Genomic DNA, 21,254 nt, shown 5'->3' on the forward strand with positions numbered 1-21,254 from the left:
AGCTGTCATAGAAAAAGTAATGTATGCAACAGCTCATAATTGGTTCTTAAAATTCTCGGGTCTTTTTTTACAAAACTCGACTACGTCTCGTTTTGTAACTTCGACCCTTGAATTTTAAGAACCCTTATTATATCACTGTTGCATAAACTACTATTTTATGAGCTGAGGTGTTACCTTACCTACGAGTATATGCTACGCATGTCTACACTCGGGCCAATAAGATAACATAGCAAAGACTTTGCAGTGCCGTCAGAGCATGGAAGTAAAAATTCTTATAAAAATATGGAGTTTATAGGGTGGAGAACTTAGCTTTGATAGAATTTTATTGCTCTGCGCTATATCCTCCTAAGTCCCAGAAGCTTTAGTTTATGAATTTAATAATAGTTAAAAATAAATTGCGGAATAAGTCCTTTATAAGGGCCTCTAGGACTCAGAAGGAGCGCGGTGTCCGTGTGTGAATGGCCTATTAACAGTGCCTCTGATTCAGAGGGCGTGTCGCAACCTATCAGTCCTATCTAGAAATGCAAATGCCTGCGTGAATGGTCCGCCTTATGCCACAAAGATCACTTTATAATAAAGACTGGCACGTTTTATAAAAGTTTGCTTACTTCGTCATTGTTATAGATGGCGTTATTTTAGTGTGGTTCAGTTATCCGTCATTTTAGCAGGCTACATTGTGTTGAGTTGAGAGTGTATTGTATGTATGTATGTATGTATTTTTATTCATTTATATGAGCCTCTAAAGTGTCCCACTGCTGAGCAAAGGCCTCCCTCCTCCCTTTCCACGTATCCCGGGCTTGACCCGTCTCCCACCAGTGCCTATCAAAGGCGTCAAGGTCATCTCGCCAACGCCGTCGAGGTTTGCCGCGACCTCGGGTTTTATATGGGACCCAAAAGGTTGTTATGCAAGTCTTTATAATTTACTCGTCTGTGTAGGTTCAAACATTACCTACGCCGGCCCAGGGACGATCGATAAATATCTAATTAGAAAGTAGAATGTAATTATTCACGGTTAGAGGCTGGTTTATAATTAAACGTTTGACTTCACGCAGGTAACAGTTTTCACAAATGTGCGGAAATACTGATTGCTGGCCCCTAGGGTTAAACTCAAGTCGTATTTATATTTTTCTATCATCCGTGTGGAAAGTGTCACTGTCAACTTTCGGCACGCTGCACTAAATGAAGTAATCCCCATTTATATTAAGTGTACCCAAGGCGATAGCCATAAAAGATAATTTATAAGTATGTTACGATTCATAAGTGCTTGTTGCTAGGCCTACATGAATAAAGATATTTTTGACTTTGACTTTGACTTTGACTTTGAAAAAAAAAAGTGTACCCAAGCCCAAGGAGTCCAAGGACCCCAAGATTAAGAACACAGTTTAAAAGAAAAGCTGAAAAGTCATATGATTATTTCCGCTCCTCGAGTTTTCTTTCCCGGGGAGTAAGTAAATACTAATTACCTAATATATATTTTAATAAATATCAACAAGACTTATAATTCTGATAACTCGTTGACCGGTTACGAGCATCTTGCCGACTGTATCGCCAAGCTTAGCCAAAACACTTATCATTATGCAGGTCGTTCGCCCGAAGCGCAAACATAATTGAAATTAATAATTGATCTTGTCGAAGAGACTTGAGATAACCGATAAAAACTAAATGTAAGTGTTCAATATTCAGATGATTCATATCACACGGATACACTACATTCACAACGCAATTTTTAAATGGCACTAATGATATTTAACTTATTTAGTAAAATAGAATAGATGTGAATAAATGTAAAGTTAAATTATAAAGTATATAATGCACACCTTAAAAAATAGATGAGAATACTGATTCACAATATAATTTTCCACGGATTATTCTTTCGTCTTATTTCATAGTAGACTTACCAGCCTTAATAACGAGGGAGAATAATATTCTGACTTCATTATCTTATTAAGCCCTGCAATATTTCTCCACCCAAAACATTCTTAATTTACGTCTGCAGTAAAAAATACTCAAAAAGCTTATGATTAAAGCAGAATCATAAAAAGCGTAGGTGTTAGCACGCTCATAATTGGACAGCACTTTATGCTAATACCGGCTTTAAAACAAACTCCTATTTGCATACCAAATGAAGAAATGCAAATCAAAACAAACCTTGTTACTTAAGTTATAAGAGTAAACAGTGTTATCTACAGCATCAATAATAAGATGGTAGCAATAGATGCGTGCCATGAGTCACTGATGACTCCAATTTCGATTAGAAATGATACTTGCAAGTAAATTGTTGTTAATTGCGTTCGTAAGGTATGACTATTAAACACGTGGTTTAATGGGGTTAAAATGTCAGAATAAATCAAGATACGTTACCTCGTAGAAATAGTCAACTATACCTACTAGTAATTGAATAGGGTTCCATAGTTACCCGTCCCGTCCGACACAGTTAATATTAAATTTATCAAGAAATGGTCGTTGAAGACTCCTATTCGTTTTGGAAGACCTATCCAACGACACCCCACAAAATAGGGTTTAAACGAAAAAAATACGTGTTAATGATATTCTAGTTTTTATTTTACTACTTCCATACTTCCATGTCGTCATCCATTGATCAGAGTCGTCATCTCATCATTCACTTGCGTTCGTTTCATATTATCTGTCACAAAGTCCATCCGCCTTTTCCTCTAAGTATATACCTATCGAAAAAGGTGTGTTTGTAGTTTGAAGATTATGAACCCGCAGTAGTCTGTATTAAACTGATAGTTACTCTGAATTATTTGAGGCTGAAGTTGCCGGTAAAGTTCTGTTTAGTCCCAAAGAGCTTAAAACTCATAAAATACAGCTAAAGCGTGTTGTAGAAGTTACTCGATAGTACCAGGCACCACTGGCACCAGTTGACATTTGGTACATTTATAGACATCGTCAAGGTGTTGAAATTTAGTACCTAGTGATTGTATTTCATTGTACACTTATGGAGTACCTAAGAAAGTGACAATCTTTTCAGACCATTACAGATTCACATCTCGTTTCAGAGTTGTACAAAAAATACGGGAACAATTAAACATAATCAATAAGGTTTCGTTGTTTTATTACAGAGGTCATACGACGGAACTCAATAATTTCGTAAAGTAGCAGCTCGTAAGTGCCGTAAATTTTTGAGCGGACATAACTGACAAAAGTTCATTCATAATTTTTATTTATTTATTAAAAAAAAATACTCTAGTTATATATAAGAAATCCGCAACGCAGGCTTCGCCCGGTGGCCACAAATGCAAATCAGCAACATGCTTCGTCCCACACATACCAATGATGATATCCGCAACAGGCTTCGTAAATTTCGTAATTGAAGTTATCAGTCCGACCACAGAAGAAAATTACAACTCTTTCTATGTTTAGTCCATGTAATATTGCCCTTTGTTCTCAGATTAACTCCTTATTTACTTGGTCTGATGTCAATCAGGGATGTTGCGGATGCAGATTTTTCGACATCCGCGGATGCGGATGCGGATGCGGATGTCAAGATTAGGTACTTAAAAAACGTCAAATGTTACATTATTAGTATTTTTTTATTAAAAAAAAACGAGACGTTTAGTATTTGAGCAAGAATATAGGTGCGTTATATTTAATAAACGGTAACTTGGCCGACTTATTTAGATCTAGACGATTTCGTTATAGGTAATGACGAAATTACCTAGCACTTGCGCCGCCGCTAAGACGTTCCTGTACCGACTTGTCCGACATCCGCATCCGCATAAGCTCCGCATCGATTTTATGCGGATGCGGATGCAGATGCGGATGTTGAAAATAATGCGGAAGTTCCGCGGTTGCGGATGCGGATGCGGATGTTCGCAACATCCCTGATGTCAATACCTAAAACTGCTTAGTAATAATAGTACATTATTGCAGAGGCCGGGAAAGGGCAATTCGTGGATGAGTTTCGATTTTGTCGGACGACGCGAAGCGGAGTCCGACAAAGAAGACGAATCCACGAATTGCTATTCCTGCCGAGGCATATATAGTGCTTTTCTCCAAACATGCGAGGAAATAAGGTAAAATAATAATTATTTAAGCATCAAGCATGACTCAAATCGAACCTTCACATCAAAAATGTCAAAAACAATTTCCCTCTAAAATTAATTTTTAAAAGTTAAGGGCACAAAGTTATTCTGCCATTCAGTACCATTCAATATTCGTTCATTCAATATAATTGTGCAATATAGTTGGTCAAACCAATTTGTCAGTCAGTAAGAACCAGGAAAACTATACCCATCCTTTTCTTTTGGGTACTAGTACTAGTGTAAGACAAAGATAGTATGATTCTCTCTGTCTATGTTTGAAATGAGAAAGTCCTTTGACAAACTATATTAACTTTATGTACACGGATGAGATCCTTAAAAAAATATAAAAATAATCTTTGATTTTATAAGCAGTATTCGCACGATCATACACGAGCACAACGGTCTTGTAAGAACGAGACAAGTAAGGTCGTTTATCTTACTATCTCACTCTATCCTATAGCTTGAAATGATAGCTGATCGGGTCGTGTAGACGCGGCTCGCGGTTTTAATAATTGGCTGTTTGCGTTTTTAATTTTTAAAAAGTAAAAAACACTACAGTAATAAGTTATTACTGTAGTGTTTTTTTCATTCCCGTCCGCTAGAACAGGACAGCGATAGTTTGATTTTTTTAAATTAGAGTTTGACAATAACGTAGAACTTCCTGTACTATTTTTGCTACAATAAGGTGAACATTTCCGAGCATATTGGAGAAAACATATATTATATCATTGGGTGCAAATTCGCACAGAAACTCGTAAACCGTTACTAGACGGAAGGTAAGTTCCGTTCGAAACATTACCTTAAGTAGTGCTGTACAAGGTAAGCAAATTGCTAGCTTAAAAGCTTCTTTAGCTCTCGTAAATTTTAGAAGTTTATTTCATAATTATATCACGAGTACCTAACGAAGACATTATGATTTACATATGTAAAACAGTTCCGTTACTTAGGTAGTTACTGACAGATCTAGGAAGAGAAAGTAGGACTTTAAAATTTAAAACATATGTGCTCCAAACGTAGTGGAACTCAACTAATGAAGGATTATTTGAAATTAAAATTTATATTATTTTTCTATTAAATGCTTCTTCTATGATTTAGGTTAAATTGACGCATATGGAGCTACATTAATAACCTGTATTATATACCGTTCATTATATCCCAAATATCGGCTTTTGGCTATTAATAACGCTATTATTAGAAGAAGCAATTGTGAGTTAGGAGCAATTTGTTTGTGGTCTTCATGCAGGCGCTCAAGTGGGTTGTGTACTTTCATCACCTGGCACTACTTTTTCCCCAAATAAAACGCCTGGCATTGTTATATTTGAATTAAATACATAATTAGCTATAATATCACACCAAACACAGAGCTCTATAAATTGCACACCTTCAATTGATTTTACAACCCCTTTGTTGCCCATCCACTGTCACACCCACCGCTGAACAGCTGCCAGGCGCCTGGATTAATTAATAATGATAGTATGGCACACTAACTAGAGGAGTTTAGTTGCTCTATAAATTGCATACATATTTCCGTAACTAGCTCTCCGGTTATACCCAAAAGCATCCACCATAAAGATCCAGAAGCATCACAATTTTGATAGGCCAGTGGGCTCTCTGCAGCCTAGATGTGTTGGTAGTCGGTCTGTCTGTGTTGCCGCTGTTGCCCTACGGCAGCTTCCTGACTTGCCGGTGCACGGTGCTGTATCGGTGCGCTGATAATATCCGTGCAGATTATATGTTGCACTTATCTAAGCCGCATCAAACTCGTCACGATGTAGACAGCCTAGGGGGTATTTTATAAGAACATCAGCCTCTGTTCGTGATTTCGTTCGCATGAAAATAGTTAAATAGTATTTTAGACTTACAGAGACATTCCACAAAAAGGTCTTCATGTATCGCGTATGACAACCTTAACTACCTGTAGAAATGTATATTATAAATATATCGTTGAATTTTATGCCATGCCATATATCGGCATCTTAGCTTTATCAGAAGTGTTAAAAATAGCGCTACAAGTGCTGTCGTCTTCCATAAACGCTTCCTTTGGCTATAAAATCTAAACATTCCGAAGCCAACTTGCTCCTACTGGTTTTACGAACTTCCCAGTTCATTCCTCTCCTATTTGAGGAACAATGCCGCCAATTTGCCACCGCAACGGACCAATTAGATCCTTCGCGTGTAAGTGGCTTGTCCTTAGCCGAGCTAGGAGACAAATTTTGATCTGGCACGGGCACGTGAATTATATTATTGTATAGGGTTGGCTAAATACATAATATATGTGACGTTTTCAACCAGAAGGTACAACATTGTCGGTTGTTGATAAGGTTCATTTCAAATTTAAGGTACCTATATGAAAAGAGCGCCGTATTGAAAACCGACATTAAGTACGCTTTTGGTTGAAAAAACGTGCCTCGGAAATCAAGAAAAGGTCATTCGGATAGATGGCGCACACACCTTTGGCCTATGCTCGGCTAGATGGCGTTGACGACACCGTTTGATATTTAACAATTTTAACATATGGGTATCAGTGAGAAAGAACATGGGTCAAAATGATATAAAAATAATAAAATCATTTATTCATATTGTATACATTTTTTTGATAGTTTTATAAATTTTCGTTTTGAGATTTAATATCGTGTGTCGATATATGGCAGTAAATTTACGGTGACTACAACATTTATTATGACAGGACTCTATACTATCTATTCTCTTTGGTCTCTTTGGTCTCTAAACAATATAACTGATCATGATCAACGATGTATAATTTATTCTACAAAGTGCTTAATGTCATTAATTATGATTCATCATTTAAGTATGTTGACGTAGAGCAAACTATGTACAATAGAGCAGAGCTATCATAACACAATCATCAATACAGGTCCACCTTTCATTGCGCAGTATGTTATTGCTATTGCTTAATTTAATACATTTCTTACCAGTCTTTTCTCAGAATGCCTAGCACTAAAATATTACAACGTCACACCAGTTTTAATATGTATTTTCGAGGAGAAATACTTGACATATGTTTATTTACCTCTCCGTCATTTCGACAATTTCTCGTAAGTATAAATATTAAATCTGACAAAAAATATAAATAACTCTAAACCTATCTAGTATTATTAATCTAAGTATGTTGCGGATATCATCATTGGATGTTTGGGACGAAGCATGTTCCTGATTGCATTAATAACCACCGGACGAAGCCTGCGTTGCGGATTTCTTATGTATAAATTAGATAACTATATTTAAAGTTTTTTTTCGGTTATTGTAAAATAAATATTAATTTGCGTTATACCAAAGGAGATATTTGCAAATGTCTGGTACTCTGGTACAACCCTAGAAGCCCGAACCATACCGTTAGTGACAATATCTCGGAAACTGGTCCAATGCTACGATTCTCGTTTAGATACGCTGCGGGCTCGTGTTTGAACACCACACTGTCAATAATGAGCTATTGAGTAGCCAAACATCGCCAGTCAAGCGTTTTTAGTTTAGTAGAGTATTCTCAAGTAAACTATGCACATTATCAGCACTCATCCGGTCATGGGACCCTGGTACCTATGTCCGGACATTCTTGTGAGTCGCGCTATTTGAATTTTAGTTGTGATCTTATAATTGGAACCCTCGTCAATGCTCCGCTGTCACTTTATACCCTTTTGAGCATGATTCCATGTTTGACTTTGGTGGAACGGAATTGTACGAGGTACAAAAATAACACCACACTGTATAAAACCACCACTTTATTTACTATTTACAACTACTACACACTATATATAACACTCACTGCTTGATTTGAATTTTGAATTGACCTATTGTTCCTCGGACCCTATATTAAACCCAGAAAAATCTTAACACCGCGTTGTAGAAAGTACGCGTTGGGATTGGGAACAAAGTGCCATCTTTTGACGTATTTGGTAATTAATTTTCTTTAACAACAAATAGCTAAATTGTGACTTTAAATGCAAAATATTACATACACGTTATTCGAAATAATTTTACAAATATTTTAGTGTTAATTGCCATCAAAAATAACCATAATAAATTTCCAAAATCGCTACTACTAACGCCATCTATTGGTGAATTAAGTCAAACTGTGAAGTACTAGAGAAATTCATAAGATTAAAATATACGGTTTCAACAGGAATCGTTATTTTTAACGATCCAAAATCACTCCTGTTGATATTAGGAGAGATACGAGGTGGGATATTTCTTGGCTGACAATAACATAATATATATTTGTAGGTTGTAACCAACATATATATTGACGGAATGATCAACATAACTCGGCAGTGCAGTGAGTTCACATGCATCTTCCCACATATACTTTTTGACGATGACAGACGATTTGACGCAACCGACCCTAACTCTATAAAATAGGTCAATTGAATAAATGATTGAATATAAAACATATTGAAGATTATATTTATTTATACGAAAATGAATTCTGAAACCTAAAAGGCAACGCGGATAAAACAAAAAGGTACAAAAATAGTTCAAATATAAACAATGTAAAATGTCGACCCATATGTAATAAATTTTACGGCTCGCTGTCAATCATGGCTTATCTTTTTATGGACTGCAGGCGAACAGAAATACTCCACCCTTCCGAGTTAAAAATACACCTTCAGATCCTTGGGCCGAAAGTAGACTCGCTCATTCATAACGTTATTGCTTTGTTTCGTTAACTTCTTACAGCTAAAGTAAAACTTGTAATAATAACATAATCTTGTTAAATATCAGGACTTGCTGTATCCTCGAGATTTGTGAGGGAGGGTTTAGGTCGGGTTTTTACGCATTAAAATGCAGGAAATTGTTATTTTCTGTTTACTTCAATATTTACAAATAACAGATTTTATTTTGCTTAAACGTTACCTAACATACAAAACTAATAACCTCGTGCAGCATCGAAAAACAAAATGAGGTGTATCTCTATATGTAAAACAATTGATTGACTGTGATAGTGTCAGATAATTTTTAATGCGAACATAGATACTACGATTGATGCTAATCTACAACCTTTCTAAAGGCTATTAGTATTGGTGCCAACACGGCTTATAGGATCCAGTGCTAAAACAACTTTTTCTTGTTGCAGGCCTCAATGGACCTGCCACCCGACAAGGCGAAACTGCTCCGCAACTACGACTTGGAGAAGAAATGGGAGATCATCTGCGACCAGGACATGGTACAGGCCAAGGATTCGCCCACGCACTACCTCAACAAGCTCAGGACGTACCTCGACCCGAAGGCCTCCAGGAGTCACAGGGTATGTAGTCCCGGATAAAAACTATTTATTTGTTCAAACTGTCGAAAATCAAAGGCGAATCATGCCTACGCTGCTCGGATCTTTTAAAGAAGTAAGTAATTGGTCCATTTTTGGAAACATATAGGAATCTACTGTTAGGTAGGTGATAGCGAGAAAAAACAACACATTTAAGACGAGGAAAATCAGCATGGATGGATATAAATGTTTTAAACAATATAAAATTATATCTAACGTTTTATAGTTCGTTCTGGGGCCTGAAAACGCGATGAACAGAATTTATACATATATACAGAACGTAAGGGCTCATTACATCAATCCAGCTGACCGATCAAATAACGCAATGTAATGAAACTCGCATGCGAGTTCTCGCACCGTCTAATTGAGCCCTAATCCCTATGATATTTTCTCGTAGCCATACGTCGGGCGTGATACCAATACGCGCAATTGAGCATTACTGTTAAAATTTGTTACAGAAACAGTTAGGTACTCATAGTTGTATGTACGTAAAATTTAAGGAGCGACCAGCTTTCTGGCACGTATCGTTTTGCTCAATAAATCATAAAGGAATGCCATAACGCTACAAAGGATGCCGTTACTCAGACAATGAGGCATAAATCAGTAAGGTTGCCCGCAATCTACGGAGACAATCGGTAATAAGGTAGCGAAGGTAATTACGGTCCCGGTGCCTAGGGCTAGGCTTTCTTTCCGATGCTAGGGTTACCGGTTACCGGACACACAGTTCTAGTCCTGGATTAATTTCTGATTTTCTGCAGATATGAAATGTTTGTGTGTTTCTACCAGAGATGTGCGAGGGTGCGTAGCGAGGGATGTGTTTGTTAAGAACCGAAAGAAAATTGCTGACTAGAGCTGCGCTGAGCGAGGATTGGTAAATGAAGTGATTCTATTAGCTCATACAAACACATCCCTCGCATTCTCGCACATATCTGGTGGAAACGTAACCTAGACTTTTTCGTTAAAGATGGTTGAAACTGTTGAAAGCTACTCGAAGATTTTTAGCTGGCTCAATTTTATGTGGACTGATTAATTCTAATTTATTGAAAGTTCGTAAGATGCTGAACAGCTTTTTCCAGAACGACATTTTAGTTATCATAATCGTTAAGAGCCTATAGCTTTATTTTTTCTAATATTGTTTTAAGCTGCACCGCACCGTATCAGATACGGTGTTTCTAAAAGTTATCAATTACTCATTATTGACCCTAGGAGACCATGTGACTATGTGACCCTAGGAGATTTCGGTCGCTAGGCGATCTAGTACTCGCTGCCGTCTAAATTACCTTAGCAAGTTTTGATACTAAGTAATAAGGGCTATATTTCTAAGGACACAACTATACAGGGGACTTGGACGATAACGTTAGGTGTACATGTAACGGGGTGTAATCTTTGTAAAAATCTCTTCCCGTTTCATATGGAAGTCACGAAGTAATCTGTTTACGGATCTAAGAATTAGTACGAGCTGCTTTGAGGTTTTGGAATTCCTTCTCGTGTATTTAGCTTTTTTTGCTTGTAACGACAACGACACACAATGCTTTTTAGTTTTTATACATAAATTCTTATCTTGCGAAAAGTAATATCACAATATTATATAAATTACATTACAAGTATCAGTTGTATAAAATATTGACTCGTATGATTGTAGAAAACTAATGGATAAAAAAAATTAACTTTAAAAAACAAGAAAAACCGACTCCGAAATGGAAAAAAATAAAATATTATCCCTTTTATATGCGCTAGTCGAAAAAAAAAGAGTTGTCTACTTTCTTTTTTTTGAAGTCTGTTAAAAATTGATCTGTCAAGCAAAAACTTACTTTACAATAGCTTCAATAACATTTCATCGTTTAGGTACCTACTGATCAACATACATTGGGGTTTATGGTGCGGGAATGAGTTCGTGTATTTAGGTACATATAACTCGGCGCGGCGGCTAACGGCAGTTTTGTAATGCGCAAGTAAAGAGTAATTATTATGTGAAGATTTTTAGAAGCGCCAATCTACTCTTTAATATCTGATGTTGCTAGGCAGAGTGATGGCAGGTGGACTAAAATGTTAACAGAATGGTGGCCGCTTTCGAATGAAAGAAGCGCCTGGCGTCCGTTGGCTCGTTGGGTGGACGACATCCGGAAGATTACGGGTCACTTCTGGATGAGATTAGGCCAGGACCGGGACTAGTGGCGTACTAGAAGAGAGGCCTATGCTCAGCAGTGGGCGATATAGGGCTGATATGATGATGATGATGATGATTTATCATAGTGACTGGCTGGAGAGTCAATACCGATATGTCAAGATGAATACTGGGTACTATGGGTTACCTTCGCAAAATTGACACGACTCTGATATATATGATATATTGATATGGGCTATGGCTCATCTTCACTGCTCGCTCCCGTGCAAGCACATCATGGCCAAGCCCTTACTTGTTCGCCCAAGCGATCAAGGGCCCGTTTCTCACAAGCTTGTAACTTGTATTACAAGTGGAAATCCCTTTCTAACAATAGCTGTCAAAAAGTGACATCCGCTTGTATTACAAGTGACAAGCTTTTGAGAAACGGACCCCAAGTCGTCCGCGCTCGCCAAGCAATAGGAATGACACTCGTGTGTTTCCGAATGGTTGCCGATTAGATATTTATGAAAAATAACGCCGGTCAGAGGTCTCCGGGCATAAATACGCCATCAGCGTACTGTATGGGAAGTGGGACGAGTCTTGTTTAGCGTTTGTAAGATTAATTGAATCATTTGTTGAAGTAGTTGTTAACTGTTGTTTATAGATTGTTCTCGTATTGTTTATTTGTTGATAAATATAGAATTCTATAATATAACTTAGTTGACTAGGGCCCAATTATTCTATTATTAGTTATAAGTAGAGACACGACTATGTAAATTATGCAAAGTGACCAAGTTGACCAGCTCTGCCCTCTTCTGCTCTGGGCATTGGAAGTCTTGGTAATTTTTCACCTTCTGCCCAAAAAGGGGGGTGTTATAAATTTTACCGCTATGTGTGTGTCTGTCTGTCGTACCTCTTAAACGGGTGAACCGATTTGTATTCGGTTTTTTATTTAAAAGCAGATTTTCTAGCGGTGGTTCCTAGGTATACATGTCTTATCAAAATCGATTGTGTGTTGGTTTTTTTTATTTAATGTTTCTGTCGTAAAATATGTATATAGGTACCTATGGCTTATGGTATTTCTTATGCAGAAGTACAAATTGTATGTAAGAATCATATTCTTATGCAGAAGTACAATAAGAGTCATAATTTACTTGATTTTCGACACATGGCCATCACCTCACCTTACCAACTCTCTGGCCCAAAAACATATCTTTAACCCTTCGTATGTCTAAGCACTGTTCAGTGCGCATGAATTTAAAATCATTGTTTAATTACAATAGGTTTTTTATTCGCACTGATCAATGCTTAGACATACGAAGGGTTAAGGGAATTTAAAACATAAACATAACCGTACACTTAAACTACCATGTTAATTGTCTAACAATTTCCCCTTATTTAACTTTCCATAATTACCCCTCATTTAGTGAAATGGACCCATAAAATTGCGTAGTAATTATGGTAATTTGGTACCTGTTGAATAACCTGAGGTCATAAACAGCGTGGTTTAGGTCAACATTAACTTCCAGTAATAAGCATAATTATACTTATTGAGAGCCCAGAAGATACAACTCGTACAAGCTAATGGTTTTTAACAAAATGTATGCTTGTGACGCATACATTTTGCATGCATGTCAATACGATAATAGAACCGCAATCATCTTATCCTTACTCATTTGCGTTAAATAATCAGTTTTTCAATGTAGTTGGTGCAATCGGGCTTCAAAATTTCAATCTTAAATACCTATACATAAAAAAATTGTTCCGATTAAACCGGGGTACTAAGTCATCCTTTTTACTATTTGTGATATTTCGTGCTAATTACATATAGATATTTGCCACATTACAAGCGGCTTAAAAATCGAATACAGCCCCCGTTGACTTCTTACCTGGCGTCTTACCATAGGATAGGTCTTTAGAAATTCTTTTATCGCTTTTGTCACTCGCTGGCGCCACTACGGTTTATACTTTATACAATGCTTTTGAATGCTAATTTGTTTGTTTGTGTTCGTAATTTGTTTTGGTAAACAACCTTTTTTATATTATTTCTGTAGTACTGGTCATAAATACTTAGTAAGGGTTGAAAGCGACTCGTTGTAGCCGACGAGGTATTTCGGTGTTCGAACTAGGAGAGAACGTTAATAGTTTGAGGGTTATTTATTTAATCGTATGGCGTAACATTTTAGGCAGTATTATAACTACATTCTACAGAGGTCCTCCGGGTATATTTTTTTTTAGTTTATCATTTTCGTCCAGAGGAATACGTGAAAACTTGTCAAGATTTGGGCTATGCTTGGCCATCAATTTTTTTGCGCTATATATATTTGCTTCCAGTAAGCAACCACTTGACCGCAGCTTGTTATTCATTAAAGATAGTAACACTAGTAGCACATGGAATAGGTACTTTAAAAGCAGTTAGACGGCGCCTGTCTCTGAATCATTAACTGCAAGTGCCATTTAATGGGCACACTGTTCTAAACCATCGTATCGTATATGGATTTAAAGGGACCCAACCCAACACACAAAATGGTGGAGACAGTGTGTGCCTGGCGATATGTGAATGAAGAGTGACAGAAGAGCCTACAAAAGACAAATAGCTTTATCGCTATCCTATTTACTTGACATTTCTGCCAAGAATTTGGCAGTCAATTCTGCTCCTATTGAGCAGCCCAGTATGAACATGGAATTGGTTCCAGTCATAACCAATGATTTAAACTAGCTGTTAAGACAAAAGATTCTGTCTCTGGCAATTTAGTTTTAAATAAATATAATGAAAAATACTGCAAACATGGAAAGTATATCCACCTGCTGCATCAAAATATTCAATGTATTAGAGGTAAAGATTTACAGATTGAACTTTTTTTGAATGATTTTAATATTGATATTTTATGTATTACTGAACATTGGTTAAATAATAATGAATTAATGCCTCAATTTAATAATCACCAGGCGGGAAGTTCGTTCACCAGACTTAGTTCCATACATGGTGGGTCATTAATTATATTAAATAGTCAGTTAAAATTTAAGGAACGTAAGGACATTGTATCCATGTCTGTTGAACGGACTATAGAACTAAGTGCAGTAGAATTGGAGCAATTTATTGTTGTCTGTGTGTATAGGCCGCCATTAAGTAATTTTGAACTATTTGAAAGCATAATGGAATCTGCCCTACTTAAAATATCATCTTCTAGTAAGAAATTGCTTATATGCGGCGACTTTAATGTAAATATTTTGGAAAATTCAACAATGTCTTGTAGATTATTGAATCTTTTCAAATCTTGTAATCTCAACCACATGTTTATGGAGCCCACTAGAGTGACTGCCTCTAGTGCAACCTGTATTGATAATATTTTCACTGATATTTTTCCTATTACTAAAAAAGTTATCAGCAATTTAGAATCAGACCACTTAGGTCAATTAATGGTATTTGAGGCATTAAGGAAAAATACTATGAGAAAACAAATAACTTTTGTACCAGTAACCTCGGACCGCGTGGAAAGAATGAAGCAAAGTTTAGTTCAGGCGCTACCCTTTTTGTCTTCCGATATGAGTCCTAATAGTATGTATAATTCATTCTTTCACACTTTTATGGAACATTATAATGCGATATTCACCTCAAAATCGGTCGTAGTTAATGGTGCATCAGTTTTTAGTGAGTGGGCTACTGCGGACTTACATCAACGAAGACGTGAACTGTATGCCTTGTATGAGGAACGGCGGTTTAATCAGAGTGATGAATTTAAAGAACATGTCAAGGAATATTCGAAGAAGTTTAAAGTAGATTGTCATATAGCTAAGCGAAATTATCTAAGTCATAAAATAAAAAGTAGTTCCGACATTATTAAAGCAACCTGGAAAGTAATAAATGTGGAGACTGGTCGCTCGAAACACACAATTAAAGAACTTAAACTAAATATTGATAACAAAATTATAGATTCCAATTTAGAAGTAGCTACAGAATTTGAAAAATTTTTCACCGAGGTACCAGTATCCACAACTAAGGATTTAAATTCATCACCCTCATCTGCTGTTACATTATTAAAACATAACGCTCCAGAGTGTTGTGGAGACCTTCATTTTGAACATGTTTCTACCTCAGATGTAATAAAGGCGTTTAAATCAATTAATGTCAAAAAAACTAATGACCTCTGGGGAGTCTCTGTCCATGCTGTCAAATCCTTAGTAGAAATTGTAGCGCCTGACTTGGTAGTTATATTTAACAACAGTGTTGATTGCGGCGAGTTTCCTGATTTAATGAAACATAGTAAAGTAACTCCTTTATTTAAATCTGGTAGCAGCTCTGACCCCACTAACTTTAGACCGATATCTGTGCTACCAACATTTAGCAAGATTTTTGAAAAATTAGTTCTTTCTCAATTAGTACGACATTTTAACGTTAATAATTTAATGCATAATAAGCAGTTTGGTTTTACGCGGGGTCGCTCAACAACCGATGCTGGTGTTGAGCTAATTAAGCATATTTTCGATGCCTGGGAGGAGTCACGAGATGCTTTAGGTATCTTCTGTGATTTGTCTAAGGCCTTCGACTGCGTTTGTCATGAAACATTAATCAGGAAACTTCATTATTATGGAGTTAGAGGATCGGCACTGAATTTACTTAAGTCCTACTTAAATGGTAGAATACAAAGGGTCGATGTGAGTGGACAGCGATCACCGGGGTCATTGGTCTCTATGGGTGTACCGCAGGGGTCAATATTGGGGCCTTTCCTGTTCCTTATCTACATAAATGACTTGCCATTCCTTGTAAAGACCCACCATGATATAGTGTTGTTTGCAGACGACACCTCACTTATTTTCAAAGTCAAACGACAGCAACAAGCTTACAATGATGTAAACGATGCTATTTCAAAAGTAGTAAATTGGTTCAATGTTAATAATTTATTGTTAAATGAGAAAAAGACTAAATGTATTAAGTTTGTCACTAGTAGTAACGTTAGGCATGTGCAAACAAGTGTCATTGTGAAGGATGAGGAATTGGAATTAGTTGATAGTACAGTTTTTCTTGGTATAACTTTAGATTCTAAACTCCAGTGGGGTCCCCATATTGCTACTCTTTCGAATAGACTGAGTTCTGCAGCTTTTGCAGTGAGCAAAATCCGTCAGTTAACTGATGTGAAAACAGCTCGATTAGTATATTTTAGTTACTTCCATAGCATTATGGCATATGGTATTTTACTATGGGGTGGTGCTTCAGAGATAAATACCATTTTTGTTCTGCAGAAGAGGGCTATTCGAGCAATATACAAAATGAACCATAGAGACTCACTTAGAGATAAATTTAAGGAAATTGACATAATGACAGTGCACTGTCAATACATTTATGAGAATATTCTGTATGTACATAAAAATATTGTAAATTTTAGAAAAAATTGTGAAATTCATAATATTAATACTAGAAATAAACATAAGCTCGCAGTGCCCTTCACTCGGCTCCATAAAATTAAAAAATCATTCATGGGTAATTGTGTGAGATTTTATAATAAACTTCCAAACCATATTACTGAATTATCTATTAGTAAATTTAAGAATTATGTAAAGCGTAAACTTATATCTAAAGCGTATTATACCACACAAGACTACATGAATGATAAAACAACGTGGGATTAATTGTTATTCGAAATGATTATTTATATATTAGGTATATTTGATTAATGATGAGGAAATTGATATTCCGAATATTCCGATGTTTGTACTTCTTTTGTGTTTTTTATTTATTTATTTGACATTTAGATTTTATTCTAGAAACATTCTAGACTAGTATTTTTTATACAATTTTTTTTTCATGTTTGACGATCCTTTTGTGAAATTCTTAAATTTGTGTTAAATTTGATTTGTATAATAATCCAATATTATTATGGAATAATAACATCAATAAATTGCTCTGATAATTAGCTTAAGATAATTTATAAGTATGTTACGATTCATAAGTGCTTGTTGCTAGGCCTACATGAATAAAGATATTTTTTGACTTTGACTTTGACTTTGACTAAGGGCTAAGACATTGTTTAGCTTCCAGTTGTTAGGCCACCCGGCCGGTTCCGCAGTTTTCATTGGTTCCATGTTCCGCATGTATATAATATGTATATCAAAGACAATTCCTTATAGCGAAATTATTGGGATAAGATTTTGTCAAATTTGTACATGTGTAATTAGACTGACCCAATCCCAACTTGGATTTCAAAAATTGCATGAATTCTTCTGGTGCAAATTTCGCGGACGCATACAAAACGCGCTCCAATGCAAATGACGATGACGCTTCGCCCACTTATGCTGACGCGGCCGTATCGTTAATTCTTAAACACGCAGAGCCGGCAAAATATCTGTTCCACTGTAACAAATCATATTCACCTGCCAAATGTCATTGACCTTATATCATACTCGTAGGTACCACACCTCGATACAAAACAGGAACACAATCTGACCGAAAGCAAACCTTATGTCGACGCACTATGGTTTATTTACGATCAGTGAATGGTAGAAACGTGGTGAAAGACTACATATAAGGAGTTCTTATCCAACTTATTTGTATGGTATAGATACGTCGATGGCAGAACAATGAATTCCCATTGCCTCAGGTCACGAGTCTAATTTGCAAATGGAATCTGATGTTCGGATCTATTTGATGTTTCCTTGGTCCATTGACATTACAATACACGTGTAGTATTAAGTCTAATACCATTCGAGAAATGGGTTCACGGTTTCATTTGACTTTTACATATTGGTATCAGCTATCAGATAAAACTGAGTGGAATTGTTACCATTTTTTTAGTGAACCAAAATTTGTACAATTAGGGTGGTACAATAGATCTGGTTTTTCTTTTGTACAAGGTTTATGTAAGCTTACCAATATTAATCAGAGAAACATTCACTTACTTATTGTTAGTACTCGTAGTCTTATCGTGTTATCAAATATGAAAAGGAAAATAATTAAATGTAGTTTTATTTTTTACAGAAGCGAAAAATGGTCGGTGACTCCACATCCACACAAGTTCTTAGAGATTTGGAAATATCACTCCGAACCAATCACATAGAGTAAGTGCATTTTATTTTATTTTTAATATTTTTTCTAAACTATAACTTGTCAATATTATAAAAGCGTCCAGAACTCCAAATAGGGCCCGTTTCTCAAAAGCTTTGTAATTAGGGTTTGCACGACGGATCCGAAATGTATGGGAAGATCCGCGGATCCGGATCCAGATCCGGATAATTTCATACATTTCGGATCCGGATTGCAAACCCTATTTGTAATACAAGCGGATGTCACTTTTTGACAGCTTTTGTTAGAAAGAGACTTCCACTTGTATCACAAGTTACAAGCTTTTGAGAAACGGGCCCATGGTAGCATTCGCGAATCACTATTGAAACGATATTCGCCAGATCTGGACGCACCTGACTGTTACAGCAAACAAATATTTTTATTTATATTTGTCGTGTTCCAGATGGGTTCGGGAGTTCCTGAACGAACAGAACCAGGGTTTGGACGTGCTGATCGACTACCTCAGCTTCCGGCTCAGCATGATGCGGCACGAGCAGAGGATAGCTCTCGCTCGGAGCCAGTCCAGCGACGGGATCAACCAAGGTCAGTATCATAGGTACGAGTATATGATAAACTGGTGACCAGATGGGTTCGGGAGTTCCTGAACGAACAGAACCAGGGTCTGGATGTGCTGATCGACTACCTCAGCTTCCGGCTCAGCATGATGCGGCACGAGCAGAGGATAGCCCTCGCTCGGAGCCAGTCCAGCGACGGGATCAACCAAGGTCAGTATCATAGGTACGAGTATATGATAAATTAGTGACCCGCCCCGGCTTCGCAAGGGTTAACAAATTATACACAAACCTTCCTCTTGAATCACTCTATCTATTAAATCCGCATCAAAATCCGTTGCGTAGTTTTAAAGATCTAAGCATACATAGGGATAGGGACAGACAGACAGCGGGAAGCGTCTTTGTTTTATACTAGTGCAGTGATGATGAGCGGTCTGAATTAGCCAAATGTTCCAAGAAAGGTTACTGGTCTACAACATTTTCTGCTTTTACTGTGGTTTTACTGGTATCATTACAACAAATAAGACAGGTGAAAGTGCACAGTGCACCTCCACCAATGATAGACCGCTCGGTCTCAATCCTGAATATCAGACGCTGGTCTGACGAGGTTTCCAAAGAGTTAAATCTGACCTGCTAGCATGAGTTGCGTTCTCGCGCGTGACTCCACGTCTGGCGCGACTTCAAGTATGAACTCGCGCGCGAGGACGCAACTTATGCTAGCCGGTCTGATATCACTGGTTCTCCATCAAGCTGAAAGCAACAAGTGTAAAAGCCTGTAACGATGTTTTCCGTATTACCCTTCTTATTCTTATCAGACGTAGGTTCACTATCCAAGCCTTTATGTGTATTTCGCTTTGGCGTAATTCATCTCTGACATACGCTAGTAGCCTGGACCTACACCTTTCTATATCCGAATATCTTTTTAATATCTTACTCTCTTACTGCGTTGCTTATTTTTCCATGCACATTTTGTTAGATATTTCTTACATTATCTAATCCTCCTTTGCAAACCTTGTATAATGGATTGATCCCGGCTAACCTACTTTCCCGCATCTCCTTAATTTATCACGTCTTGGCCATAAATCAACTATATTATCGTCTGGGTAAGTACGTGAAGGGAATTTACAAACGCTCACTTTACAATTTAAGAGAATAGAACCGGCATACCTACAGAACACGACGTTTAAATGATAAGTGCTTTGCGAATTACTTGTATATTAAATAGTTATTTGTACAACAAGTGATCAAAGTTTGATATTTCTTCGAGTGCTTATTTTGAGTCCCGTGCAAGCGAAAGATTCTATAATAGATTCACGAGCGTAGCGAGTGAATCTAATTTAGAATCTTGAGCGTAGTAAGGGACTCAAAAGCGCACGAGATGTAAATAACTTTGATCTCGTGTAGTACACAACATTTTTCACCTCAGCGCAGTGAGAACATACCTATTAGACAACTTGAAAAATGTAATCCTTCTTCATCACTTAATACCTGCACTCATGTTTTCTTAAGATATACAAACAATTAAGTTTAATTACCGCAATGGAACACAAAAACAAAACGTAATAATAAATTCCAGTAAAATAATATAGAAATAACAAACATTAACTGACACTTCAATCGACCATTTTTTTTTGTAAAAAAAATCTTTGTAAGATACGGTCCGAATTGCGGATACGTACTATTTGTCAACTATGGTAGAAATTCTTAAAAGTAAAATAATTAATTTTGCGTGATGATCTGTGTATTTTTTGAGTTCGTTATTTTAATTGTACAATAAAATACCTAAAATATCGTATTTTATCAGTTTTTATCAAATCTTAAACTTTATTTTTATTTATTAATTATTAAGAATTCATACTCGTACGTGGTTTGGAACGATGCGGTCTGAAGTTTTTCGGGGGTCTATTATAAACCGTGAATATACTGTTGAATGTCGTTTTAACTTTTTTTGTCTGTTTCTTTTTGCTAACAGTGTGAAAGGGACAGAGATAATAGAACCCAAGTATTTCGATCTTTTATTAGACCCCGCATGTTGAAATGACATTTGACTATAGGTCACTTGAATGTCATTTTGTCTCACTCAGTGAGCAAAATCGCATTTTGCTCACTGTTTTTAAGAATCAAAGTACCCTTGTTCGAGCTGCTGAGGTGAAAATTGTATTGTCATATCTTTTTCTTTGAAACATTGAATTAGAAAATGGGGGTTTGACGCTACTGTTTTGTGGCTATCCATGGATCGGCAAACGCTTAAAGATAAGTG

At 36.7% G+C, this 21,254-nt stretch overlaps 1 protein-coding gene across 2 annotated transcripts in view; it reads left to right on the plus strand.

The window, feature by feature from the left end:
* Positions 1-21,254, plus strand: part of LOC134653139 (formin-like protein) — a 104,492-nt gene that overhangs the window by 64,184 nt on the left and 19,054 nt on the right. For both annotated transcript variants that reach the window (XM_063508449.1, XM_063508448.1), the window contains exons 2-4: positions 9,136-9,306; positions 18,399-18,478; positions 18,886-19,025. In XM_063508449.1, coding sequence (XP_063364519.1) covers positions 9,136-9,306; positions 18,399-18,478; positions 18,886-19,025 — 391 coding nt within the window. The remainder of the gene's footprint in view (positions 1-9,135; positions 9,307-18,398; positions 18,479-18,885; positions 19,026-21,254) is intronic.

Source organism: Cydia amplana, chromosome 12 (assembly GCF_948474715.1).
Source record: "Cydia amplana chromosome 12, ilCydAmpl1.1, whole genome shotgun sequence".
Classification (NCBI taxonomy): Eukaryota; Metazoa; Arthropoda; class Insecta; order Lepidoptera; family Tortricidae; genus Cydia; species Cydia amplana.